The 27,952-nt window shown below is 45.3% G+C and overlaps 1 protein-coding gene across 1 annotated transcript; it reads left to right on the top strand.

Annotated features, from left to right (window-relative positions):
• On the top strand, positions 1 to 27,457 carry PXDC1 (PX domain containing 1). The gene is made up of 5 exons (XM_075142596.1): positions 1 to 384; positions 13,562 to 13,653; positions 13,928 to 14,045; positions 17,929 to 18,040; positions 25,038 to 27,457. The coding sequence occupies exons 1-5, from the start codon at positions 129 to 131 to the stop codon at positions 25,153 to 25,155; spliced, it is 696 nt and encodes a 231-aa protein (XP_074998697.1). The 5' UTR covers positions 1 to 128; the 3' UTR covers positions 25,156 to 27,457.
• Positions 27,458 to 27,952: the final 495 nt, after the last annotated feature.

The following is a 27,952-nucleotide window of genomic DNA, read 5'->3' as shown; positions in this document are numbered from 1 at the left end:
CCCCCCTTCTCTCTTCTTCCTCCTCCCTCTCCTCTTCCTCCTCCTCCTCCTCTTAACTTGGCCGCGGCGGCGTGGGGCGGTGCGCTTCGCCCTCCGCCGGCGGCGGGGGATGCGCGGGCGGCGGCGGGATGGCCTCGGCCGTGTTTGAGGGCACCTCGCTGGTGAACATGTACGTGCGGGGCTGCTGGGTGAACGGGATCCGGCGGCTCATCATCAGCCGGCGGGGCGACGAGGAGGAGTTTTACGAGATCCGCACCGAGTGGTCGGACCGCAACATCCTCTACCTGCACCGCAGCTACTCCGACCTCGGCCGCCTCTTCAAGCGGCTCCTCGACTCCTTCCCCGAGGACCGGCCCGAGCTGTCCCGCTCCCCCTTGCTCCAAGGTTAGAGCAGCCTCCGCGGGCACGGCCCTCGCTGCTGGGCGGGCGGGCTGGCTGGCTTTCAGCCGCTGCCGCTTCCCCGGGGGTGGCGGTGGCAGGGCGGGAGGTCCCCTCCGGCGGAGGGAAGGGGGATGAGGAGCCGGAGCCGCTGCGGGACCGGACGGGGCGGGGGGGTGGGTAGGGACAGGAAAGCTGCGCGGGCGTTTTGCGGTCGGAAATTCCTCCCGGGCTGTTGATTTCTGTTCTATCTTTTTGGTAAATATACGGTGGGGGTGAAGGGCCGCCCCGCAGCTCGGGGGAGCGACCCCCGCGGGCTCCGGGCTCCCGCAGGAGGGAGACCCCAGCCCCGCCGCTGTGCCCAGCTCCGCGGGGACGGGGTCTCCGGGCTGGGCCGGGGGAGCAGAGGGGTCCCTGTTCGCGCTGCCCCTCCCCGCTGCCTCCGGCCTCCCCGAGGCTTCCCGACGGAGAGCTGAGGGGGCTGCTGGCAGGAAAAGGGCTGTAAGCTGAAAAATCTCCTCATGCTGGTATGTTGTTTGCCACAAGGAGAAGGGAAAAAAAAAAGAGGCAGCGGCGCTTGCCAGTGGACGGAGCGACTCTGGGAGCTGGCATAATTCCTCGCATAACTTCTGCAAAACAGGGGAATTGCACCAGCTTTTAGAGCCATGTTTTCTCTTTTCGTTTCTGAAGTGGATTAACCCACCTCGGGGGATTGTTGACCATGCTCAGGCCTCTCTGTGCAGAAGCAGACTGTACCTGTTAAGCTGTCTTGGGGTTTGGTTTTAATTTGTTTAACGTTTGGGGTGTTTTTTAGATACAGTTACGTGTTTTGCTCTAAAATATTTCAAGCGTGTAGAGTGGTGCGGAGCATCCGCTCATCTGAAAACGGATGTGTGCGTAGCACTTCCAGTCTCCCCAGTTGTTTGAGCAACCACATAAATGATTTGATTGAACAGGAGCGGGGAGAAGCTGGTATTTTGTGAATGTTTTCCTCTGGGAGAGGATGGAGGAGTTCTCCCTGCTCTCACTTCGCCTCACACCTTGCAGAGGGTCTGCCTTTTGACATTCTCGGGGCTGGTTCGCCACCGTGCATACCGGTGTAAATCCACCGGACTTATTTCTGGGCTCAGAAGTACCTGTGTGACAGCGGGCTCTGTTCCCGGAGAGGGGAGGCAGCGCCAGCGGGTCTCTCCCGGGCTGACTCGCCGAGGATGTTTTCTGTCGGGGGCTTAAAGTGAGACGGGTCTTTTTCTATTGTCCTGCCAGATCCCTAACCTCTGGTGGGGGGGGCGAGGGGGGAGGTTGTGTCTCATTTAAAAACGCTCATACCTTTCCTTCTCCGTATCTTCTTCCCGTCGCGGGAGCCGCAGCCCGCTCCCCGACGGGTGTCCCCCGGCGCCGGGCTTTTCCCCCTCCCTGCGGGGAGGTGGCAGCTCGGCTCCGCCGGCGCCGGGGGAGCTCCGCCGCCTCTCGCAGGCCCCGAGTGCCCTCTGCAGACGGCGGGGATGGGCGCAGGGCTGCCGGGGTGGCGGCAGCCTCGCCATCCCCTTGCTGGCCGCTCCGGGATGGGAGATGCTTGCGGGTGTTGGGTGCCGGAGGGGGGCTGTCGCCCCCCCCACTTGGGTGCAGGCTGGGAATGGGGGAGTCCTCTGGCTGTTCCTGCAGATCCCTGCCCTCCCACCTCTCAGCCCTGCTGTGTGCCCGGCACAGCGTGCTTATAGTGTCTCCTGCAATTAGGCTGCTGATCAGGGATCTAAAATATTGTGAAAATTTATTATCCATTGCAGGTGCCCTACCTAAAGTACTCCAAGCGTGATTTTTAGTAGTGCTGAGCGGCAGTAAATTCTAAATAACATGGCCTTTAAGCATGGCATCTGGGCCCCGACTTTTGAGGATGCTGGGTAGGTCTGAAGCGAGCCTGCCTGTGGCCTGCGGGGCACAACATCTGCCAGGGTGCTGTGACTAAAATTTGACTTCCCAGGGCGCCGGTAGTCCTTGTACTTGCTCTGAAGAGTAGCTTGGCAGCTGGCCTGGGGTGTGTGCTGGGTCTGGCCACAGATGGACTCGGTCCTTGCTGCCCTGGCCTCCTGCCCCTCCCAGCGTGCTCCCTCGCCATCGCTTAGGCACAGGAGCCCCTGCGCGTCCTGAAGCCATTCTCATTCCTCAGCGCCTCTCTCAAGCGAGCGTGGCTCCTCTCCTGTCTCAAGACCTGCCAAAGCTTTTGCAAAATACTAAACTGTTTTCACATCTCTCTGAGGCATTCGTTTGTGCAGTTGGAGCCAGATGGGATTATAGTCCCTTGCACTGGCTTTACTTGACAGTCCCTGGTAACATACACCATTAGTGCATGAACAGCTGGGAAAGAATAAGCATCCTCAGCCTGCGACGCTCAGTTGCTGCCTAAGACCTGGAGCCAGCAACCTTCACTTACCCTTATCTCAGGAACAGGCATACTGGCTTCAGTAGAATCGGGAATGAGCAAAGCATCGGTCCAGGATTTGAAAAATCGAAACCCAATATAGGCAGATCATCATCTGTTCAGCTTGGTGAGGGAGCGGGGGTTAACTTTGCAACAGAGACAGAATAAAAATCAGGTGTAGTTTCTAAGCAATCACAGCACGCTTCACAATTTCAGTAATACTCTGTTTTAAATTACGCTGCTCCTGCGCTAAAGAAAATTACTTTGCAGAGTGTGCTTCTCTGAATAGAGAACACTTCATCATACCAGCATTTTAAAGTGACTGGCCACAGCCTTGTGTAACTTCACGAAGTTGAAACATAAAAATCTCATTTAACTAAGTGACACTGATGCAAAGCTTTGGATGTAAGAAGAGATTGCATGGGGCATGTCTGGTCTTTACAAAACTCATGGGGTAAGCATGGTTTCTTAATGTCCTGTTTAAATGCAGACGTCCTGCTGCCTACAGTGAAGCTCAATATACTTAACCCAACAAAAACACCTGACAAAAGCACACTTGTGTGTGTGGTAGCGTTCAGTCATATACGTTTGTGTGTGAGTATTTTATATACATACAAATGTATATGCGTATGTATGTGAGTTTGTGTGTGTGTGTGTTTATCTTAGGCTTTCTGAAAGAAGGTGAGTATTAGCTGTGCCTTTTATCTGGAGGAAGTGGTAAAATGTTGCAAACCAAATTTGCATTGCATTGAAGGACTCCAAAGTCCCTACAGATTTGCCTAAGGAGCATTAAAAGGACTAGCATTATCCTACAGCTCAGTCAAGCTGCAGTACATTACATTTAAGGGATATGGTTGAGGAGTGAAAGCTTGAGCTATTTGATGTTATTAACTTCTTAAAAGAAGATATCTTTTTTTTTTTTAAAACATCAGCAATATTAGAAAGAGTTGGTTGTTACCATTATTGCTGGTTTCAGCAAACAGCTCATACTGAGCAGGAGTGTGCTCCTTTTCTTGCTCAGCAACAGCAAACCATCCTCTCCTTTCCCTTCTCCACCCCTTGTCACCTTGGACTGACTTCCACAACGCTCTCCCTCTCCGTACTTCTCGGAGCTGCTGAGTGCTTTGAGATTACAGAGGAGAGGATGGGAGGTATAGTTTTCTGCAGTGGCTGTTTATCTTTTACCCTTTCTTTGATATGAGAAGAGGGGAGGTCCTGGGGGGAAGTATGGCATTCACACAATCTGGTCTTGTCTTTGATAACTAATAAGAACACGTGGCAAAGTGCACTCTCCGCATCTGGAGCGTACTATGATGCTAAGGACCAAGGACGTTCAACGACACAAGGCATCTTACTAGTAAGCTGGTAAACAAGGTTAGATATGTGCATACCTGCAGGGTGATTAAGTATGATTCACTGTGATGTTATCAGTAACTTGCTAGTATTTTATTTGTGTCTGAAATATGCCCATCCCTTGCTCTAGGCAAATGCACAAAAGAGGATCACAGAAGTTCGCTCTTAGCAGAGCTAGAAGACAGCCTAATGTTACTAAACTGTCTGTTTCTATATGCAAAATAAACAACCTTTGTATTTAAATCAGTCTTCATGAGAAAGGCAGTACTATGGACTTAGAAGCTGACTTAAAATTGATGATTTAGAAATAGTTGCAACAGACCCAACAGACACCAGAAGTGAAGTATAAATCTGGAAAAGTACTCTTTTTTCCCCTCCTATTTTCTCTAAATACTACTTCTGAGGGGTTCTCATCTAAGATTTATCCTAGACCTTGATCCAGCTTCAGTGCAGTCAGCAGTCAGACATCTGCCTCAGACTTCAGTGTGGGCAGGATCAGCCCCTTAAGTGCTGGACCGGGAAGCCAGAAGAGCGCGTTAGCAGCCTTCCGAAGTTGGGATTTGTTTTGCCCTTGGAGTGGCAGGGTGGTTTCTGGCAATCCTCCTCTGCCACTGTTTTGTTGCGTCTATCATCAGAACAGAGGCTCAGATGTTCTTCCAATGTCACTGTTCATACTGTGCCTACGTGTAGCGCCTGGTCCTGCTCTGATGCGCTGAGCCGTCAAGTCAGAAACTCTCTTCAGTCTTACAGATTACTTTTTTTTTTTTTACGAGATGGGCCCTCTCTTCCCAAAGTGCTCATTTTCCTCCCCCTTCCTTCTTTCCATGCCTCCTCTGACTCATTCTGCTCTGTCGTGGCCTTTTTTCCCCTTGCTCTCCTTTCTGTTATTTTCTCTCTGCTTCTCCAATTTGCTTTCCCTGAGCCGCTTTCTGTTCCCTTTCTGTGCCTCCAGGTTTCCCTCACCAGCTTGCTGCCATCAATGGTTATATCTGTGGCTCTCCAGAACTTTTCCATTCCCTTCTGCCTTGCTGGCACTCAACCTCTGTCCATCCATAGAAGTTCTCCAGTAGTGGTGGAGATTTCCTATAGAAACTTTGCATCTGTAGCTTGCCTCGTAGCGTAGAGGTAGTCACTTCACCTGCAGCAGACCCTGAGCAGTCCCTCCCAGGCGACTAACGCTGAGCTCTAGCTCTGAGGCTTGTGCCTGCCCTCCGGCGGGGTTGCCTCATGTGGGAAGCAGATGATCGGCTGTTTTCTGTGTCCGAGTGGCTGTGCACCAGGAAGCACATGGGAAGCTCCTCCAGCACTGCCGTTGGAAGGACATGCACAAAGCAAAGGCAGTTCCTGAAGAGCCAGCCAGCCAGCAAACATTATGTTTGCTTGCAAATGTCACATTCATAACTTACGGTTTTCTATATGCTGTATTATAGTGTTGTTGTTGTTGTTTACAAGACCATCTGGGAGTGTGATTTATGAGAAGAGGGAGCTCTACAGAAACAGCATAGTGGTTTCCACAGACAGCAGCTGTTTCGGTGCTGTGACAATACAGATAAATACACTGCATCTATTGTGCTCTTTTCATTGTTGACATTGTCAACAGTTCATTAGTGGAGCTTGCTCAGAGCTGCTGTCTGGCAGACAAAGGATGCAGCTCTTGGTTATCAGGCTCTAGCAGCGCTGTATAACCAAAATTAAGTTTGGGGCTTCTGGGTTTGTTTTTTATTAGCTGAATTTCATGGTTCATCGGTAATGATGGAGATAAATGAAGCTGGCTGTGTCATTATAAAGCTAGGCACAAGTTGCCTTTTTGTGGCGGACGGAGGCAATGTGTCTGGGAGGCTTTTGGTGGAAAGGAATGGAAATGAGGTTGTTTTTTCATGACAGTTCTCACCTGATAAGAAACCAGTGCTAAAAATGGTTGTAGGAGCTTGCATTTTTCATCAGGCTTTGACTGCTTTGTTCGCTTTTATCTTGTGCTTCTTTGACATCTTTTTGTTGTGGCTCATCAGGCATTAAGACAGGGAGCTCTGCGGGGAAAGCCTGTCTGCTGAGTTCTGTCACCAGGAGGTGCCGTCTCCCCTCCAGAGATCCTGGGAGATCCCATAACTAATAATACATGTGCGGAAAACCCATCCGCTGGAAGGTCTGGAATTCTCAGCTTTTAACTTGCCTCCTGTGCTTTGCATGGGTATTTGGGTGTGCTAGGGTCCTCAGGTGGTCACGGTCACAACCCCTGCTCTGGGGGATTTCAGTTGGACAGTTGTTTGGATAGGACTTTGCTCTGTTTGTATTTTTACATCTGCTGCATATGAACTGCAAAAGAAGAAATGGCCTGTGTTAGAGCACAGTGCGGGCAAGGTTTTGAAAGCTCGCTATCTTTCTGCATCTAACAGATTTCTCTCAGTATATTCAATATGCTCATTGCTACCTAGTGGGACTTCTAAAAGTATGGAGTGACTTACATGCACTTTGTGTACTGATACCTCTTTAAAAAACCTGTCCCTATTTTGTTGCTCAACATCAACTTTAAGAAGGGCAGCACAACATGTAACAAATTTCAAAAATCCACCTCCCTGCACCCCTCTTTTCAACTCCATCGTATCCTTTTGGCTACTCCCTGAGTAATGCCACCAAGATGGATCTTGTCAGTGCATATTATGCATTTACTATTGCGTAAATAGTAAACCCTTTGTAAAGGCTTTAGAGACTGTGAGGACTCTTGTCGTATGAGATGGATGAATTTCCCCATGAGGGCAAGGGGCAAGCGTGTCTGCCCCAAGAGAGAGGTGTCATAGAATTAGGCAAGAGGGATCAAAGAGGAGTTGCCAGAGCTGCCAGACTAAGTCAGGCCGGTGCTGTAGCTAGCGCTGGGATCCTGTCCCTAGTGATAAGAACCAGATGCTGCAGAAGACAGCATAAATAACCGGCAGAGAACAGAAAAGTGACAGTCCTGGTCTCTAGTAATTGGAGATCTGATATCCCTGATTGCCTGTAATTATCTGCCCTTCTCTGGTTCTTATCAAGTCTTTGGACTTAAGGGATTCCTGTGGTGTTATTTCTGCAGAGTTATTGACAAAAAGTTGTGTGAAACAAGCTTTCCCATCTGCTGGTTTTTTAAATTTCCTGTCTTCACATACCACTGAGTATTCCTTTGTCCTCCTAATAACCTTTTATCCTGTTCTCTGTCAGAGAGGAGGCTGCTGTAAGTGGGAGCTGTTTCGGCCTCTTCAGAGTCCAGTCTAAGATGGCTAATGCCATAGTTCCCAGGCAGCGAGGTTCAGGGCATGTGTGTCTGCGGGGAGGAGGGATGTTACCAGGGCAGCTGCTGGGGAGGAGAGAGGCATCGTGGCCGTGAAGCAGGGAAAGATGCCAGCTGAAGTGGTATTGAGAAGAGCCCAGTTCAGCAGAGGGAGGAAATGGGAAGCAGCGCAAAGGAGCGAAACAGCAGATATCATTGGGCTGGGTTGCCACCTTTCAGCCCTGGTCCACATCCCAGCTGGGTAGCTTCAGTTCCTGCATGATTCTGTGGAGTATCAGTCCTCAGGGATATCCAGAAGTCACCTTGACATGGTGACATGACAGATCAGCAGCCTGATCTGACTTTGGACTTGATCCTTCTTTGGATGAACCAAACGACTGCCTGAAATCTCTTCCATTGGACATTAGTCTGTGATTTTGTATACCTCCTCTTGCGGCTGGGACCTTCCTGCTATTGCTCCATCTGCATCCTGAATTGTGTGTGTGCACATGGGCTAGAACATATCTGAGGGAAAGAAGGAGGAATGAGGGTACAAGATGAGAAAGATTGAGCACTGCCGTGTTAACGAATACTGTAACTGGGGAAAAGGAGCATATCTCCATATATGAAGCCATACAGTCTGGTCAGGAGAGGGGGCAGAGTAGCAGTCTTCTGTGTCTTCCCTGAAGATTTGAAATCCCTAACTGCTGCTCATGGGCTTGTGCAAAGAGATAAGGATGGGCTCAAGTTCTGAGTCTACAGGCCTTAAATCTTTCTTGCAGTGTGGGTTAGCAGAACACAGTAAGATACCTACTCTGCAGTCTTCCCACAGGGGATGGAGAGAGGATTAGGTGAGGAGGGCTCAATGTAATATTTTAATCTTCATATATGTACTAAAATACACAGCATTTAGGAGTATCACCATTCCGTCTTGCACACATCTTCAGAAAGTACGCCTCAGCTTCTGCTCTTGCTCAGCCTCCTATATATATTGAACTGATTTTGAGAAAGTAGGAGATCTCTTGGACATTCTTCGTTCCTCTCCTGGCCACAAGCCTGAAGTGGAGTCCTTCAGATTGGAGAAATAGAGTTTGCCCACAGTTTGAGATCATGTATACATAGTGACTTGTACTTAGCAACACATCTCCAGAAAAACAGACTTCTATGTGTCATCATTGAGAGATGGCATATGAGACATACTTGATTTAGGAATGAACTTACTCTTCCTTGGGAGGCACTAGAAGATTGTTGAGACAACGTGCTCATCGTGGACACTGACCGTCAGGACTGCATTGTGATTTCCTTACGAGCCATGGAGCACACACTGCGATTCCTGTCGTGCTTCGTTTGGTAGAAGCATGCGGCGCATTATTTGTGGTTATCAAAATATCATTAGTTGCAGATTTGGTGGCTCACATGGCAGTAATAGGACAGGCCTACCAAGGCTTGTGTGTTGACATCAGGAATTGGCTCCCAGTTCGTTCTCCTCCTCTGCTGAGCTCGTTTCCTGCTCGTTTGCGGCTCTGGGCCCCTCTCCCACGCCATAAGCCAGCGTGCCAGGTACGCAGCTGCTGGCCTGCGCTCTCAGCCTCCTGCAGCTGCTGCAGCACCAGCGTCCCAGAGCAGGAAGGATGCTGCAAGCCTCCGGTGCTGTTTGTGCCGTGTTTTTCCAGAGACGTGTTGCTATGTGTTAAGTTGCTATGTATGCGTGGTCTCAAACTGTGGGGAAACCCTTTTCATCCAGTCTTAAGGACTCTGCTTGGGGCTTTTGGTCAGGAAGGGGGCAGAGAAGATGTCAAAGGAATTGCCTCCTCCTCTCTTAAAACGAGGTCACTGACTACGGGGGTTGTGCGCACAGCAGAACCCTGCTAAAAGCAAATATCCTGGCACCCTGGGTTAGGCGGTGTGCTGTACTGTCCCTCCTGTCACCCAGTGTGTGGGCTCCCTTGTGTGCAGGGTGAAGAAATCTTAGAGGTTTGTGGTATTTGGCAACACAGTTTGCGGTAAAAAAGGAGCCCGTGGGGCTCAAGTTTACCTCAAGCCCTATAACCATAGGTGTTTGTAGCATTTAAATCCCTTGAAATGATAGCTGATTGTCCAAGCACAGTACGGGTAACTGTGGAAAGTTTTCCTGGGAGGAGTTTGTGCATGTTTTCCATTAGCAGTCAGACAGGGACCAGGGCAGAGGAAAAGGCATGAGAACAGCCTTTCACCATGACCTCACAGAGAGATTTCCCAGCTCGGCGCTCAGCTCTGTTGCAGGACTGAACAAGTGGAAGAAAGCGCAACTGGTTCCAGGCGACCGGTTGCTTTATTGGTGACTTATTTTTATTTTATAGCAAACTGTCTGAATAAGGGTTCTTGGGGTCTAAAAGCCCCAGATGGAAAAATAGGTACGTATTTATGGTCCGTGGGCAGAGAGACAACAGCCTCAGAACATGTTGTAGCTGCTGTACAGATGCTGTATACGTGGCCAGTGAGTCCCGTGCACTCCAGAGGCATCCAGCTTGTGGTGCGTTGGTGTCAGGGTTAATGAATGGTGGAGGTGCTGGGGTCTGTCTGCAGAGTCAGCTGGCATGTGCCTCCTATCTGTTTGTCCAGGCTTTTCCAGCATCTGGAGATCCTTTTTTTTTTTTCTTTCTCTCTGCCTCATCAAAGCTTCCAAACAGGAAAAAGACGACAGGCAGGGGAGAAACCCCCACAAAGAGAAGAACAGAGACGGAAAGCTCGGGTGCAGTTCTGTGGCCCTTCTTTACACAAGTCCTGATTCCTGCTCAAACTCCGTCGGGCTCCTTGCATGAATACGTAGTGCCTGAGTGAGAAAGGTGTTTGAATCGGGCATCCTAACCGGCAGTCTCTTGCTGCTTCTGCTAAGGCTGGAGTTTCCTGAGGTGAAGCCTTTGACAAGAGCGGTTCGAGGTATTCCCCGCTGCTCACCTAATTGTTCTGGCAAAGCAGAGGCAGCCCTGTGTTGCGGTGTGGGGGAGGAAATGAGTTGCAGGGGAGGGTGCGAGCACCGGTGTTGCCACCGGAGACTTCACCTGGCGAAACCACGGTGTTCCTCATGCACCTATGTGCGGTGGTTGACGATAGCAGCCAGTTAGCGAGTGCTGAAAGGGGGCGAAAGGAGGGACTGGGGCCTCCGCTCCCCCCGGCTGCTTGGGCAGGCAGTGCCTTGCTCGGGGTAGCGTGGCTGTGGGGTTGTGAGCAATCCCTCGGGTGGTGGGATCAGAGGCTACAACTAACTGAAAACCACAAGGGCATCTGTTAACTCTTAAGAACAGACTTGTAGAATTAAGAAAAATGAGGGCCTTACAAACTTTGTGGCTATTGCAGAAGAAATTATAGGGTTCAATATGTGTATATATAGCCAGTCAAGTGGTTTCTGTGTATTTGGACTGTAGATGTATGAAAAGGAAGGCTTTCGCCCAGCCAAACTGAATTCCCTGTACGGGGAATTCATGTAAGGTCAGCAGCTTTACACCCCAAAGCTGTGCATCTGTAATCATTAAGCACATATACAGGAAGCTGTCCAGGCAGATGTATCACTTACTCTCCTTCCTACACTGTCTGCATTTTGGTTTTGATATTACTAAAAGCTTCAGTAAGGAACAGTTTTTATCGTGTCGGATGTTGCAAGTCATCTCTGCCAGTTTCCAAGTCGGAGTGTGGGTTTGCATGGCTGGTGCCGTTCCAAGAGCTGGAAGGAGGAATATACCAGGGCTGGAAATTCCTGGTGAATGCAAGAAGCTGTAAAACCTCCTACTGGGTGATCTGTGACAGTGCAACAGGCTGATGGCCTTGTCCGACTTCTCTTGCTGAAGCATAAAAAGGCCGTGTGGAGCTGCAGACGCTTTCCCTGATTACTAATGAGAGAAAATCCTAAGTGCTTGGCTGGTTTTCCTCACAGGACAAACGCTCAGTGTTGTTGGTGAGGTGGTTTTTTTCTTTTTTTTTTCCTCCCCCCTGCCCCGGCCTGAGTATCTTCATTTGTTTGAGAGTATCCCTCTTCCTGGTAAAAAACTAGTTTCAACACTAAATGCTTATTTGGGAAAGTGTCTGATGTTGAGGGTGGATTTGAGAGAGAGCAGTTGAATGCCGAATCCCGGGTGGGTCAGCGATGAGGTGTTTGCCTGCAAGGTGGGAGCTGCAGTCGGGCAGTCTCTGCTCTGACTGTGTCAGTATTTATGCGGACTGGAGCAAGACCAGCAGGAGAAGTGGAGGCACCCCACGGTAGCCAGCACCGGGGTGGCTAGCTCTGTTTTCTCTGATGTGGGCTACAGCAGGGCGACAGTGTGTTTCTAACATCATAGGTGGGTGCCTGAGCCGTCGGGCTTTGCAGCTTCTTTTCAGGGAAGATGAAAACACTTTTTTTGAAAGGTTTGAACTTCATTCAGATGTGGGATGGGAACATATTTGTGGAGGAGCGAAGCAGATCCACCCAGGCCTGCTCACACCCAGTAGTTAGGAAGATGAAGGGTGCTGGTCTGCAATTCAGGTCTGTAACATCAAGCACAACCCAGCTAATACGCAGTCTGTGGACCCACGCCGATGAGTTAATTCGCGTGTACAGCCTTTCAGAGAACTTCCATGCAAAACTACCCAATTGTAGTGTACGTCAGTCAAAGCAGGATACGCTGCTGCCTTCCTTACATGCCTGCTGGTACGCTCTCCTCTGCTGTCATAAGAGGGAGCGAGCTGTACCAGGTGAGGTGGTAGCGATGCCGACAAAAACAGGCAAAATGAGGGACTGTCGAGTAGTAGAAAGGCTTATGCAACCAGACTGCTTTTGTGAGACAACCATCAAGCAAACCTGGTTGCTCTGGAGACAATCTCCAGAGTTTTATTTAGAGTTATAAAGTTTTATTTAGAGCTGTAATTGGAGGAGAGCTGACAGCTTCAAAGTCACACTTCTGTCCGGAAAGTTTGTATGGGATCATATCTTGTCGGTAACAAACAACAAGGGTTGATGCAGACTGAAACTATGGATGTTGTCCTCACACTGTGCATGTTTGATGGGTCTTTCTGTACGTTTGCCTTTTGAATAGGGAGATGGAGATGCACTTAGAGTTTAACACAATTTTAGTATATCGAAGTGGTTTCTCACAGACTGCTTTGCAGATTTTTAGTTTTGATGGTTTTGATTTATTGTGTCTTTTTCTGCTCCAGCTTTTGTATTTTTTTTTACCAGTGAAGCTTGGTAAATTTAGTAGTCTCTTAGGTATTTAATTTTCATGCATGTATTCTGTTTCTTGGAAAAGTTGCCCAAATGTGGTGAAATGATGATTGGGTTAGAAAAAGTAGGTTACAAAGATCAGAAATAAAAGTGCTGCTAGAGGGATGCAAGATTTTGGGGTTTACTCCTCATATCCCCTGTACGTGCATATAACCTGTGCTATATTTCCCTGACTCTGCTAGAGGAGAGGGAAGTTACAGATGTCCTACAGGTTATACATACAAGATACGGTGTTATAGTTGAAGATCCCCATATTGAGCAATTCAAAATTAGAAGCATTGTAATGCATCATTCTGGACACCGGACAGCAAAATTTCCATTTTAATCCCTTCTGCAACACAGTGATAATTCAGTGATTTAAAAAAAAAAAAAATCAAAAAAGGTGTTTTGCACTTGAAGAACATGATACTGAGAAATCTTACTTGGACTGCTCACTGGGGCTTACGTTCAGAGAAATACAAGACTGCCCTCAAAGCCTTTCGTTTAGCTTGTGTTTAGTCCTTTTCTCTTATCTGTGGGTTGTGTTTTTTGGTTTTCTTGTGTTTTCTTTTGTTTTTTTACTGACAGAAAAAAGGATGAATCATGGTTCTTGGAAGCAGAAAACAGGGTGTTTGATTATCACTGCTGGGAATGCTGTGTAGTGAAACTGTGGGTGAGGGAGTAGGTGGTTCTACTTCTGCTCGTCTTGCAACTCCTAAATATGATCATAAACAGCTGAATTTGTGTCAGGCTTGCAACTCTGCTTGTAACTACACCCACCTAGTTTAGGGTACACACTTTATCATCAGTGTGGGTTAAAAGACATTTCTGGGAGGCATGATATCTGAGGTTGTTCCACATCTTCTTGAGCGGCTGCTCTGCTTCTGGCTGCTGGAGTCTGTGTGCACATGAAAGTGTGCTTTTGTCTATGCTCACGATCTGTTTACTTTGTTTCTAGGGCTCATCACAATAAAAGAAGCCCATGATATAGAAGCCAGACTTAATGAAGTGGAAAAGCTTCTGAAGACTATTATAAACATGCCCTGGAAGGTAAGTAAGCCAAGTTCCACATTTAGCCCAGCTTGACTCCTGCTTGATGGTGACACGCACTCTCATGCAGATTAGAAAGTGATGGGCTTTGCCAAACTCTAAAAGAAGCAGCAATTTATTGAGTATCTTGGAGAACTGTTGAGTGCCACAACAGTCTCCACGCTGTTGCTTGTAATAAGTCTTTCTGTTGTACTGTGAAGGGGTGGGAAGGGGGAAGAGGGACAAAGCAAACTACTGGTAAAAACGGATGTCTGTTTCTTTTTCTCTTTTTAAGTATTCAAGATCTGAAGTCGTCCTCACGTTCTTTGAGAGATCTCCTTTGGACCAGGTTCTGAAAAATGACAATGTCCATAAGATTCAGCCAAGCTTTCAAAGTCCAGTTAAAATATCAGGTAAGAGTTATTAGCTTCCTACATTTGACACAAGAATTACAAAATGAAAATGACTTTATTTTCTGTTCCCCTCATTCTTTCTCTACCAGCAATTCAAAAGAGAGTTCTCCGTAGTCTGCCTAATAATATAAACCACATAATTAGCCTTGACATAATATGCAACATGCATTCAGGCAGTAAAGCGGCAGATGAAATTGAAGGCTGATAAATGCAAAAAAGTGGATGTGAGGAAATTCTCACTATTGTCACATAGTGCTGTTAGCACTTAGGATGGAGATTTTGAGGCTATTGATACAGTTCTGTAAAAATGCAAGCTCAGTGCCAAGCAGTGAGCAAAACCAGCAGTGAGAATATTAGATATTATTAGGAAAGGAGGGGAGAACAGAAGAAAAGAGCACCACCCCATCTTGAAAACAGTGTGCGCAATTCTGGTCTCTCCATCTCAGAAAGGATATAATAGAATTTAAAAGCATGCAATTAAAGGACAAGGATTCAAATTGTTGAACAGCTTCTCTAAGAAAAAGGTTAAATAAAGAAGGACACTTCAACTTTGAGAAGAGACGACAGAGTGGGGATATGATGGAAGCCTACAAAGCTGTGAATAGAAGGAGGTCAGTTACCCTGTACTTCTCAGGAAACAAGAACTATAGGTTATACAATAATGTTGACAGACAACAGGCTTTAAACAAACAAAAGAAAGGTCATAATATTGTTTTGTTTCCATATGGAGCACAATTAAGAAGTGGAACTCTTGTCATAGGATATGGTGGAACTGAAAGCATAAATGACTTCAAAAAGGAATTAGACAAGCAAGTGGAGGAAAAGTACATTGAGACCTGTCACAGGTGGAGACACAGGAAGTTTCTAAACCACAGATTGCTGGTGGGTGAAATGGAGAGTAGTATTACTCTGTCCTTGCCTATTCTTTGCGCCTTTTCCCTCTTCATCTTCGACTGACTGTTGTTAAAAGGCTTGAGAACTTTTGCTGTGCCTGGTTTTGTATTTCTGTACTGAACTGCTGGTTTTGTGTCACCGGAAGAGTTTATTTCAGAGAGTGAAATAAAGTGAAATACTACATCGTCCTCCAAGGTGCATAAAGTATTTAGCATGAAACTGGTATCAGTTTTCTTAGGTACTAACAGTATATCGGTTAATGGCCAGTCAGCATGTCAACATGCTAAAGATGTAAACAGTGTGTCTTAAGGATTGATCTTATACCTAGGGTAGACTCTTGTAATTGATCCTGAGCTCTGGTTCTAAGCGCACTAGTCCTCTGTTAAATAAATATTCTTTTAATGAAATGGTAAATGGCTTACAAGCCCACCAATAATTCTTCAGAAGTGTACCATGTAATACAGACCCTCAGTGAGAAGCGTGGTCTTGCCAGCCCATCTGGGCTGGTGCCTTCTTGTAGGGCCCCTGAGCCCAGGCTGCAGTGCAGCACAGGGATTGTAAAGAAGAGCCCCCGGCGCCCTACTGCAAAGCGGGGTGACGTAGGTCTGGCCTCCTGGGGGCGAGAGACGGGAGCCGATGTGTGTATCTCACGCCCCATTTGTCGCTAGGGAGATTTGGGTGATGTCTTGAGTCGATGTGGAAACCTCAGGTAAAATTCCTCATGTATATGTTCCTGACATAAGTCATCTTCCGAAGGCTGAATGTAGTTACTCGCTTTGCTTCTGAATGCCAGGACGTGTTCCCAGCACTGACCCTTGAGAGCATATTCACTGGTTTTGTTTGAATATGTTGCCACTCCGTGAGACCGGAGCTGCAAAGTGGATCCTAGCACCTGCCCATTATGAAATGAAGGATCCCCAAACTATATGCTGTAAAAATGTTTCAAAGGGTGGCTTCTGTCAGCGATACCTTGTTCTTTTTGCAACCAGGCAAATACCAAGAATGAATGTATTTGGAATTGCAGTGGTTAGAAACTGCAGTGTTGCTCTGGCTTGGGGCTTTTTGCTGTTTGGAAGGGTTTCATATAATTTTTGTGAGGGTGTGTAGCCCCTTAGGGCACACATACTCTGTGTGTGCATGACTGAGTACGTCACGTGGTGGGTACCACAGAGAGAAGATGGTCAAGATGAACTTAAATTCAGAGTGCAGGTGCCTGGCTGATGGACAGAGGCTAGCAGCAAAGGGAACCCTCCTGCCAGCCTGTACGTAGAGGAGCTGTGGAAACCATGTTAGCTGAATAATAACATGTTTTGTTTTAATTCTAAATTAGTTTTGGTAGAGACGAGTCATACCTAATTAATTGGAGGAAGATTTTCCTACCTATGCAGCTATCCAAAAGCATCTTGTGGCAATTAGTTTTATCATTTAAGTGATTGCTGCAAAGAATTTAAGAACATAGGCAGAAATTTGACAATAATTGATATTTGCCTCATCTGAATGTTGCACCCTAGAAATGGTTTCAGTGTCTGTTGGCGTCAGTAGATGGCAGTAAATGTTAACGTCTAAAGCAGTTCACAGAGCAATGAAATGCTGTGACTCTTGGGTCATGTCAAGGACACTAGGAAAACACTGTGATATTCATGTTAGTCATAATGCAGCTTTCTACATGGCTTGCAGACTTAGAAAAGCAGGCAAAAATGTTTTGTATTCTCTGAAAAAACAAACTATCCCCTGCATGGTCCTGTTCAGAGTGGCAGGTGTCAGGGAAGAGAGAAAGGGCCGCCCTCTTAGGTGAAAGCTGAATTTGAATTTATGGTGTAAATCTTATTCTGCAGTACGATGTTGGTTCAAGATGAGTCATGACTGAAGTGTGATTCTACTGGGATTCAGTGGTTTTTACCACCCCCAAACGTATTCTGCTAAAGTGAGTCGCAATAAAATACAGACTAAAAGTCAAAGATGACTTTCTGAAGAAAAATAGGGAAGTGAAGTGGCTTTACCTTAATGTAGGAACATGTAAATGTACACTTAAAAAAATTACCTCTCCTCTCCTGCTCATTACTTCAACCATATAGTTGAAATTGGTCTGTCTGAGGCAAGGTCTTAGGGGTTCCCTGTACGTATGTTGTGTGCCTACCATATTTTCTGCTACAGACTAATTTCCTTTTGTTTGTGCTGATAATGAAAGGCCGTAAGACAGGGTCCTTATACTCGCCGTAAGACAGGGTCCTTATACTCTAAAGCAGATCATGCGTCATTCCACTTAAGTCAGTGCTGATTTATATAGACATGTATGTTCATTTTGTGGTGGCCCTAGCTTCGTCTAAGATTGTGTGACCGAAAGAAATCCTTGTGACTTGCCTAGTTTGCCTTTCCATGTAGCACAGACGTGGATTAACTTCTCATTCACATCAAATACTATTCTTTAATTATAAACTCTCCCCATGGTAGTAAGTCAGTGGAATTAAGTGTAAATTTTAACTATTCTGGATTAGAGGCTTCTTACACAGTGAGAAACAAATAAGTAGAGTTGAAGGCAGTGTAGAAGATGGCATTGCTTTACATCACTTAAAGATGGTGGTTGAATTCATTTGGAAGGTCACTTTTTATTTCCTTTTTCCTGTCTTTTTGATTTTTGCTTAACTGGCTTAAGCCTGGGACTGTCTAGGAAAAATACAATTGTTTTGGTAGTGGTAGGTTGCAATATATGGATGGGCTGCCATTCTGCGAAGGGTGATGGGAATTTTGCTACTGGCAATAACAGGTCTGAAACTGGGCCTTGCTTCAAATGCTCTGTGTCATTAATTGATTGTGTGAATAAAATTGCTTAAGCACTGGCAGTTTGCAGATGTAAGAAGCTATGAAACCAACTCTTCATTCCTGCTTTCATGTGTAGATTTTCAATGTCATGCACACGTCTCATTGTTTTCCAGTTGTTTTCCAGCTTTTTTTTTTATTTTTCATCTTGTTTTCTTTCTTCTCCCGACAGAAATCATGCGATCAAATGGATTTTGTTTAGCCAACACTGAAACAATAGTCATTGACCACAGTATACCCAATGGAAAAGAGAAGCACCTGGACGTAGATTCAGCAGAACACTTGTAAGTGGGGTTTGTGCATAAGTAATGCTGTCAGCTTCAGATAAACTGTAGCTTTCCCACCCCCCTAGCAAAATGTTGTCCTCTGCCTAGGAGCAAGGCTGGTACAGCTGTCATTCTGACTGGTTAAAGATCACTGGGCCTGATTGCTAACGCTTCACAGCTCTTTCTATTAACATGGATAAAATGGCTGTCGGTGAGAATGATTGACCCCAAGGAGCTCAGTCCTCTGTGTATGAAAAAAAGCTGTGGTTGTCATAGGGTTCTGCCAGGTGAGAATAGAGGAGTTTTTTCTTTCTCTCAGGACTGTGATGAGAGCTGGTTTGAGCCCAAATTTGGAAACTCAAACGTCCTTACAAATGGAATGTCCTACTATGAAGGGTATGCTTTATTTGGGAAGGAAAACACCATCCTCAGAGGAAGGGAACACACCTCTGAAAGTAATCGAAGGAAGCTCAGCAGCTGCTCAGGTGCTGCGGCATGCTAGGACTTGGTGAAGCATGTGTATTTTATTAGGGGAGAGGGAAGTTAGATTAGTCTTATTTGTAATTCTGCCTCCTAATGCATGTAGGTATTCTGGGGTCAGAGACCTGTAACCAGGAGGGCTTTCATGTATGCCTTAAGTCAGTGACTGTATTGACAGATGACATTGATAGAAATCTGCTCCTACAGATTTCTGTCATAGCGGATGATTGATATTTCCATGAGCCTCAGGTAGTGAAGCATTTAAATATTTTTAATGAGAAACATTGACCCACTTTTTCATTAGAGCAGTCAAAATGATGGAAACAGACTACTAAAAGCCTTATGGAGGCTTTATCTTTGAATGCAGTGCTCAGTCTTGCCACATTTGAAATGTGGTCATTGCCAGTCTGTGGAAAGCTTTAGAGCTTGACAAGATTTTATCAGGGGCTGGAGTGTATCTCTGGCTCTGGTGTAATTTCTTGAAGTCTTTCTATTAACTTATCGCTTAGTGTTTTGAACCTTGACTTTACTAACAGCATTTAAGCTTATAAGCTTTTATTAATGAGGCTGAAGCAACACACTGGAGGTAATTCTGTAAGGCCAATGTCTGGAGTTTAAAGTTGTCATAGTTCATAGTGCATCATTCTTTAGTACTGAAGTGACAAATAATAGGAGCAAATTACCAAAGAAAGCCTTCTCCTGCCTTATTTTGATTATTTAAAAAATTTTTGATTAAAAAAAAAAAAAATTGAAATATAGTTTTGATTTTAAGAATGTGCTGCAGCCCAAGCAAAACTTACTGGTCTGGGATCAGAAACTGCCATCATCTAACTGTCACCCCATTGAAGTAAGAGACTATTAAGACCAGAAAATACTAATATGATAAAAACTGTATGGTAGGCATAGTTTCCCAGAAACTGTGGTGGAAGAAATAAATTTAGGATAACAGCCTGGCTTTGTGCATTTGTATTTTAACTTCCCTGAAGGAAGTTAAATCAAGAGTCAAGACGTTAATAAATTTCAAATGTCTGTTTTACATGGTGGCCTAAATTTGCCCATCCTGTAGCTGTATTTTATACCCAAGAAGTAATAGCTAGGAGATAATGGCACTTGTGTAGCACAGCTGTTTTGTAAAAATTGAACTTTTTTTAAAAGCAGAAGTTTTCTATACTGTTGCTTTAAATGTAGGTTAGTAGCCCAGAAATGAAGCTTTAAAATCTTTCAAAATCCGATGTAGTTCCTTTTTGGTCTCTGTAAAATTGGATTTACGGGATTGGTGTTTTCTATTCTAAAGTCAGAGTTAATTCCTTGTGGATTTATGTATCCTCAGATGGGAATTTTTTCCTTTCGGCAAGATTAAACTCTGTATGACTTTTGGGTTTGGTTGCTGATGTACTTGAATCAGACATTTTGCAAAGCAAACCTGTATTTTTTGGAGAGAAGCACTTGGAGCTTCAGCAGGTAGCATTCATTCCCTGAGGTTCCGCTGCACTGGTTGTGGCCTGCAGCAGTGCATTACCTACCTAGTGATCCATCAGCTGAAAAGTTTCATACTTGTTGCAAAAGAAACTATAGCATTTTTGCAAGTTGGAGTTGCTTACTCTGTTCTGAAGTAGTTGCTTTCTGCTTCTTTCATTTTCTGTCTAATTTTAGCTGGCAGTACACCATACTGTTGCAAAATGTGGTGAACCCAGTGTGCTCAGCATCCATGTGGCATAAATAGTCCTTTTATGCGTGGTTCTTGGAGTACTCTGCAGTCCTTTTGAAAGAAAAGGATTGCATAAATGCATTCAAACTTATGCTTTGGCTTTGTTACAGATGCCTTCCCCTGCCAGGACTGTTTGCACTTCTGTCTTTCGGGCCAGCAGCAGAGGCTGTGGCATTGGACATGCTACCTTTTTGGCAGATTCACTCCAGTACTAGATGTACATTTTCACGACGGTGCTACTATTGTCACAAGCATCTTGAGTTCCACAGGAGAGACTTTCATGGGTGGCAATGCAAAAGCAGCACAGAGATGCTGAAATTAGATACAAAATTTTTCCAGGAAAACAAAATCCTACTCTTGACAGGAAAAGAAAATACTTCCCCTGTACTTTTTAGTCTTAGATGGGAGGAGATCTGTTCAGGTACTGCTTGTACCTAAGGTGATGAGAGGAGCTGGGCTGTTGTCTCACACCATGTTTACACTGGGGTTACTCCTGTGAGTTAACGAGAAGCATCATAAAATCACAGAATCATTTAGGTTGGAAAAGACCCTTAAGATCATCGAGTCCAACCTAACATTGGGTAAACCTAACACTGCCAAGTCCACCACTAAACCATGTCCCTAAGCGCCACATCTGCATGTCTTTTAAATACCTCCAGGGATGGTGATTCAACCACTTCCCCAGGCAGCCTGTTCCAGTGCTTGGCAACCCTTTCGGTGAAGGAATTTTTCCTAATATCCAATCTAAACCTCCCCTGGAGCAACTTGAGGCTGTTTCCTTTTGTCCTATTGCTTGTTACTTGGGGGAAGAGATCGACACCTACCTCACTACAACCTCCTTTCAGGTAGTTGTAGAGCGCGATGAGGTCTCCCCTGAGTGCCCCTCTTCTCCAGACTAAACAACCCCAGTTCCCTCAGCTGCTTTTCATAAGACTTGTGCTCCAGACCCTTCACCAGCTTCGTTGCCCTTCTCTGGACACGCTCCAGCACCTCAATGTCCTTCTTGTAGTGAGGGGCCCAAAACTGAACACAGTATTCGAGGTGCGGCCTCACCAGTGCTGAGTACAGGGGCACGATCACTTCCCTAGTCCTGCTGGCCATGCTGTTTCTGATACAGGCCAGGATGCTGTTGGCCTCTTGGCCACCTGGGCACACTGCCAGCTCATATTCAGCCAGCCATTCAATACCCCCAGGTCCTTTTCCTCCGGGCAGCTTTCCAGCCACTCTTCCCCAAGCCTGTAGCATTGCCTGGGGTTGTTGTGGCCCAAGTGCAGGACCCGGCACTTGGCCTTGTTGAACCTCATACAGTTGGCCTCGGCCCATCGATCCAGCCTGTCCAGGTCCCTCTGCAGAGCCTTCCTGCCCTCCAGCAGATCAACACTCCCGCCCAACTTGGTGTCGTCTGCGAACTGACTGAGGGAGCACTCGATCCCCTTGTCCAGATCATTGATAAAGATATTGAACAGGACCGGCCCCAAAACTGAGCCCTGGGGAACAGGGCCAACTGGATTTAACTCCGTTCACCACAACTCTCTGGGTCCGGCCGTCCAGCCAGTTTTTTACCTAGCAAAGAGTATGCCCGTCCAAGCCATTAGCTTCTATGATGTACCTTGTTTCTCGCTTCCTGGCGAATGTGAGCAGCAACTCTAATGCATTAACAGAGGTTAAAATGATAAAGAAGGTTGTCTTACAGCACAAGAAGTAGGCCCTTGTGAAGGACAGTGTGTCTGTCCAGGTACTTTGGGGAAAAAATAGCAGGGGAGCAGTTTGGGCACTTAGGAATCTGCATGTCCATAGCAGTTTGCAGAGTTTATTTTGGGAAGAAGACCTGTTGGTAACAGCACAAAAGCATTTTGACTGTTGAGTGTCCTATACAGCTGCTAGCTGTAGTAAACAGTCGTGGTTTATTGGGTTTGGTTTCATATGAGCACTCTAGAGCAGTGCTTTGCAGACTTCTGTGCCCACGCTTCCGTTTTGGAGGCAAGGAAAGCTTTCTGCATAACCACAGCATGTGAATGCCACTGCTTTGTACCTCATATGCTGCTGTACTACACATCAGTGAGGCTGAAGAACCACAAAATCTGTGGGCCTTCCAGTTGTAATAATCTAGTTTTATACAATTGACAAGAGAAGGAGAGCAGAATCTGAATAGCCTTCTTGACTCCTCTTCTGCTTTCTTCGTTCTGTCTGGTATTCATAATCTGTTGTTTCTGGATTTCATAATCTGTTGTTTCTGGATCACTAGCAGTCCATAAGACAGCACAACGTGATCTGTGAAGTGTTTGTAAGATACCAAGTCAACTCCCTTCTGCACATGTTCCCACACATGCAGGCAAGCAAACAGCCTGGAGGGAGTAGAGGAATGAGGGTAATAAACGTTCAAAGTTCAGATTCATTTCTGTTTCATTGTAAGTAAAGTGTATAGTAACAGCACTGCAGGAGAAAATCCATGACTTTCTGCTCAGAAAACATTGTGGTCCTCCTAGTTAAAAAAGAGGTGAGAAGGACCAGGTAGGAGTGTGGAAAAGACAGAGCTGTGTCCATACATTGCAGGGTGTATAGGCCATGCTATCCAATAACCCGTGATGCTTCTAAAGAAGGTTTTGGGGAGAGATGGGAAAGGGAGATTTATCTGTTCGTTTACCCTACCACTCTTCTTCGGGTCCTCTGAAGTACCTGACTCTTTGGGCTCTCTAGGGTGAGGTTAGAGGGATGTCTGCAGTTGCCTCACTTAACTAAAGGAGTCTAACTAGTTCATGTGTAGGTGAGATGCAGTTTTAAACCGAATTATTTTAAAGCTTCATCTGTTTATCTGCTAGTCAGAGAGCTGCAGTACGCCAGCCTAAAAAGGTATTAGAGACACATCCTATACTCAGAGCTAGGTTAGGATTTCTTTTTCCATCTTGTGCAATTTTTGAGTTTCTATTTCATTTTTTTCTCTCTGTCAGAATGACTGCAAGTTCTTTCGAAATATTAAAGGCAGAGTGGTGGAAAAAGAAACTTGACAGTTCTTCAAGTCCCTTGCTTGAACTGAGATGAGATGTAATCCTTGGCCTGCAGTGACTGCCTTTAACTGCTAGGCTATCTGGAAAGAAGTAAAAGGTCTTCTTACTGCAGAAATTCAAGCCTCCTTGGAATGGGAATGTGTGTAACTGAGGAAAGTGTAGGTTTTAACAAGATGCCTTCTAGTTGAGAGTAGGCATGAAACAGTGGGTAATCCTTGCAAAAGTTCAGATTATAACACAGGAGTTAGGAATTGGAAAGGAAAATACCAAAACAAGAGCAACTAAATTTGGGAATCTCTTTATATTTGGATATTCTCTGTTTGTCAAAACCTAAATCTCATGCCATGGGGAGGACAGCAAGGCTCTGGAGGAAGGAAGCTGTAGTCATTGTTTCCTATTTGTGTTAGATGTTTGGCCTCATACAAAAGCCAAACCCAGAGAAGGCACCTGTAAAGTGAAAGGGTGAGAGTCCAAGTTCAGACAGGAAACAAAGGCAGTTTCCTTTCCATTTTTGTGTGGGAACTGAGGCATTTTGTGTTGCTGCCACATGCTGTGAGAACAAAATGGAAGGATGTGGACCTCAGCTGCATGATTCACTCTTCCAGAGCTCACTTGCTGCTTCCTTCCTTCCTCACTAGTAGCTTTGAAAGTCAGGGGTAACAAGATGATTTGCTTGCATGCACTATGGTTCTCATTGCCCTGTGGTTTATTCATATACGCATGGGTGTGGGGAGGAGGAGGTGTGAATGGGATCAGCTCTGAGTACTTTCTGTGAAGATTTTCCCACACCACAGTGAAAGCTTTTCTAGACTCGTAAAAATCTCATTGTAGAGGTATCCAGAATTGCCTGACAAGAAAGGCTATGTCCCAGGAAATCATTCATTTGTTAGCAGGAGGGGAGCCCTGGGGCCTGAAAACAAATTAATAATGTTTCTGATCCAGCTCATCTTAGACGCGATGTGGTAACCGGGTGTCATGAGATATGAAGTTCAGGTATTATAATGACAAGTACTGTGAAGAGTCATAAAAGTCCCTTTTACTGAAGACTGCTATCTAAAGAGATGAGAACTTGCTCTCCTAGTATGCTGCGCAGCTGTGTTTTAGCACAGTTTTAAAAGGGAATAGCCATCCTGTTTTACTGAAAGCAAAATCTTCAGCCCATTCATTTCCATAGGTTATAAAGAAACAGGCTTTCTGTTTATTTAAGGACATGGAGAGCAATGGTTTCCATTTACTTCTCAACTCTCTCAAGGAAGTATTGAATCTTGCTTTATGAAAGTGACAGTAGATGTCATCGCTGGTGTCTCCAGTAGGTTATGCTAGCATAGTAATACAGAGGCTGATGTCAGAGAAACTATAGCTTCATGATTCATAGTTGATCTGCACAGAGCTTCCTTGACAACTTCTAGTATGAATTCGAATTTAAGGCTGCCAAGAGAGGGAGTGAGATACTGAAGCTTTGGAAAAAGAGTTGGAACTCTAGCTCTTTGTCTTGCAAACTGAGCTTCATAAAGCTGAAGCTGCAAACAGCGTTAGAAATACTTCTACTGCAACACTGCTGTGGTGTGAAGCAAGTCCACATATAACATTTACTCAGAACTTTAACTTGCAGTGCCAGCAGAAGCATTCTTGCCTGCAACCCTTTTTCCAAGTAGTGCCCTCACAAATGTTGTTTTTCAGAATTTCCAGGGGTCAGTCTTCAGATATCCTAGCCTTCTCCCTCTCCCTCAGTACTTTTCTTCCAATTCTTTTGACTTTGATTTTCTAAATGAACATTAATGACTTAATGCCTTTTGCTTTTTTTTAACTTATTTCTCCTTAGGTTCGAAAGTGTTAGTGACTTTACCTCAGAGCTAGAAGACAGTGATGATCCAACAGCTTATGTCACCAATTTGACATACTACCACCTGGTCCCATTTGAGACTGATATTCTGGACTGAGGCTGCTCAGTGATGCAGTCAGCCAGCATCCAGCCGACCTCTTCGTCCATAGGCTCTGCTATCTCTGGCATTGCATCTCTGTGAATAAGGCTGTGCGGGCAAGACCAACAGCAGAGAAGTTGCAGCAAGTACGCCACAAAGCTGGTTTTGTAGTCTGGCCCTCCGTTGTGTGTTATGGAGACATCTTGTAAGGAGGTAACTGGTTCAGTTGACAAAAAACTCGTTTTCCGTGAAAGCAAGGCAGCAGAGTCCTCTTGGGGCTCAAGGAAATCTCTACTGTCTCTGTGGGAATTGCCACTCTGACGCAGCCATCGGAAACTTGCGCTGTAGTACATTGTCACCCATGCTCCTTAGCTTGCAGTGCAAGTTGAGGCTTCCTCTTTTAGGATACCACCAGAAACTTCCCCAGATGGCGTGACCACACTTTTTATGCTGCGTAAGCAAGAAGGCGAGCAAAGCAGCTGAATTTTGTCAGTTCCCTCTGCGGTTGCTTAGTGGAGGTCTTGTGGGTCACTTTTGGCTCAGCTACCGGATGACTGGTGCCTTACACGAGATGTCAGAAATACCATTGAGTGCCTCCAGGAAACAGAACACATGACCTGACCACTTTGCTTCTTTTAATCATGGGTTTTTATATAATCGCTGAAGAGGCGACTACTCTTTCCTGGAATAGTAAAGCAGACAGCAGCTGGCATTGCAATGGACTGTGCATGATGTTTGGGTACCCATATGATTTCAGAGATCTGGAAAGCTGAGCTGCCCTGCTAAGAAGGGTCAAGGCTATGGCAGGCTCTTGGATATGGTATTTTTTCATGTGGACCAGCAAATGTGAATGGTGCTTACAGTTGTTTACATCAGAGAGATAATTCCCTATGCATATTTCTCCCCAGAGGATGGGGAGGAAGATAATGAGATTTATATTGTGTTTGGACTGAAAAAGAATGATAAGCTATAGTGTGTCTACAGTGGCAGGAAAAACACTCTCTCCGCTGCCAGCCTGGCTCAAGGAGTCTGTCTAGCTTTCCAGGATCCACCTGCAGGGCCGGGTGCAGGCCTTGTTGTCATCTGTGGATTTCAGTGGAGGTAGGACAGTGGGAGCAAGAGTGGGATTGGACCCTGCAGCCTCTTGACTACTGAGTAGTGCAACGTTAAAATCTCCTCAGGGTCTCTCTCTTGCAGAGCGCTCCGAAATCCCGGCTCTCACTGTGAGTGCTCAACGCTCGCCAACATCACCTTTCATTGAGCTTTTTGCAGTCTGTTGGCAAACATGAATTTGAAGGGATCGAAACAGGAAGGAATGCATTTTGGACTTCTTTCTTGGTAAAGAGGCTTGCTTGGTCCTGAAGAAGTTGATATAACTCCCTTCTGCAGACTTTTCATTTCTACCTATAGAATAACAGTCAAACAGAATTTGCTAATGTAAATAATAAATTATTGAGAATCCTAATTCTTTTACACAGTATGTTTTTAAAATATATTTTAATGAAATAAAATATAACTCACCTTCAATACACTTTCTGCAGCTTAAAACAGCGACTTTTTTTTTTTTCTCCTTTGAGGACGCTTTCCCAACCATGCCAAATTCTTTCTTTCTTTCTCTAGTAGTTTTGGAAACATGCTAAGTTTTGGCAATTCTTTCTGTGCTCCATGTGCTGTTGCCCATACTGTAAGTATAGTGTATACTCATGAGAAACCTCTCCGCATAACGAACGCAGATCTTGTGTCTAGGTGTATGTGATTTAATGCCACGCAGTTTAGTAGAGGAATTCTGCATTTTCAAGACTATAAGTGAAATTGAATCTGGCAGTTATTCTTTTTGAAGATAAAGCGGATTCTTATATGTTAAATTTCTGGAGTAGAAAAGGATATGTCCTCACTCATGCAAAGGCTTTCCGAGCAGCCTCTTGAATTGGAATTAGGGTGGTTTGTCGTTTGTTTATTTGTTTTACTTTCATTAGTTTTAAATCTTTTGTCAGTGCTTTCAGTTAACCATGGTGGGGTAGAAATAGCATCTAGTAAACATGTGCAGTGGATTGGGAATTGGAATATTTGATTTCAATTCCTGGCCCTGCTGTCAGCCTACCATGCTGCTTTGGGTAATCCTACTTCATTTCCCTATCCCTGAGTTTTTCCTTGATTAATATTTTGAAGAGCACCAGGTGTCATTGGCTTTTGATGCAGTATGTCCCCTGGCTCATTTGAATGTTTCTATGAATTTTAACCACATGATAACTACGTATCTTTTTTAAAGCACTTTAAAATCTATAGATTAAAAAATAAACAGAGAAGTATTGCTAATTTTTAAAATGTACAACCACATTCCTCATATGAAAACCAGCTAAGCTGCGTACACGGTAAAGTCTTCAGGGAAGGGAGTCTAATGCAAAGGAACTAATCTACAAACAGACGTTGCACCCATTTCACTGGGATTTTTCAAAAGCCATTTTGATCAAGTAGTTTCCAGAGATGATGTCATGTGATTTATTTCTCTCAGCTGAAGTATGTTTATTTGATAAATTAAAGGAATGCAAATGACCATGTATATTACTTCGTGTCGTAAAATGTGGAATACACCTCACTCAGAAGAGAGAAGCAGCAATATGTTTTATTGAGGTAAAATAATAATTTGAATTTAACAAAGTTTAACAGTGGTTTACCAAGGTTCATTAAGTTTGATGGCAAGTTCACTTTATTAATTACTGCATGGAAAAAACATACAAAGGAAAATTGGGTTAGAATCGAGTTAGAATGATTCACACAGAGATCGGAGACGCAAAGGGTAAAGAAGACCCTCCCA

Source organism: Calonectris borealis, chromosome 2, assembly GCF_964195595.1.
Source record: "Calonectris borealis chromosome 2, bCalBor7.hap1.2, whole genome shotgun sequence".
In the NCBI taxonomy this organism is placed as follows: Eukaryota; Metazoa; Chordata; class Aves; order Procellariiformes; family Procellariidae; genus Calonectris; species Calonectris borealis.
This window is presented reverse-complemented; position numbering and strand designations above follow the sequence as displayed.

What these genes read in the sequence shown, in the direction of transcription:
- PXDC1 (XM_075142596.1), top strand. Translation starts at nt 129, where the DNA reads ATGGCCTCGGCCGTGTTTGAGGGCACCTCGCTGGTGAACATGTACGTG. An exon ending in TTATAAACATGCCCTGGAAG is followed by an intron (nt 13,654 to 13,927) that starts GTAAGTAAGCCA and finishes TCTCTTTTTAAG; the next exon opens with TATTCAAGATCTGAAGTCGT. An exon ending in AAGTCCAGTTAAAATATCAG is followed by an intron (nt 14,046 to 17,928) that starts GTAAGAGTTATT and finishes TTCTCCCGACAG; the next exon opens with AAATCATGCGATCAAATGGA.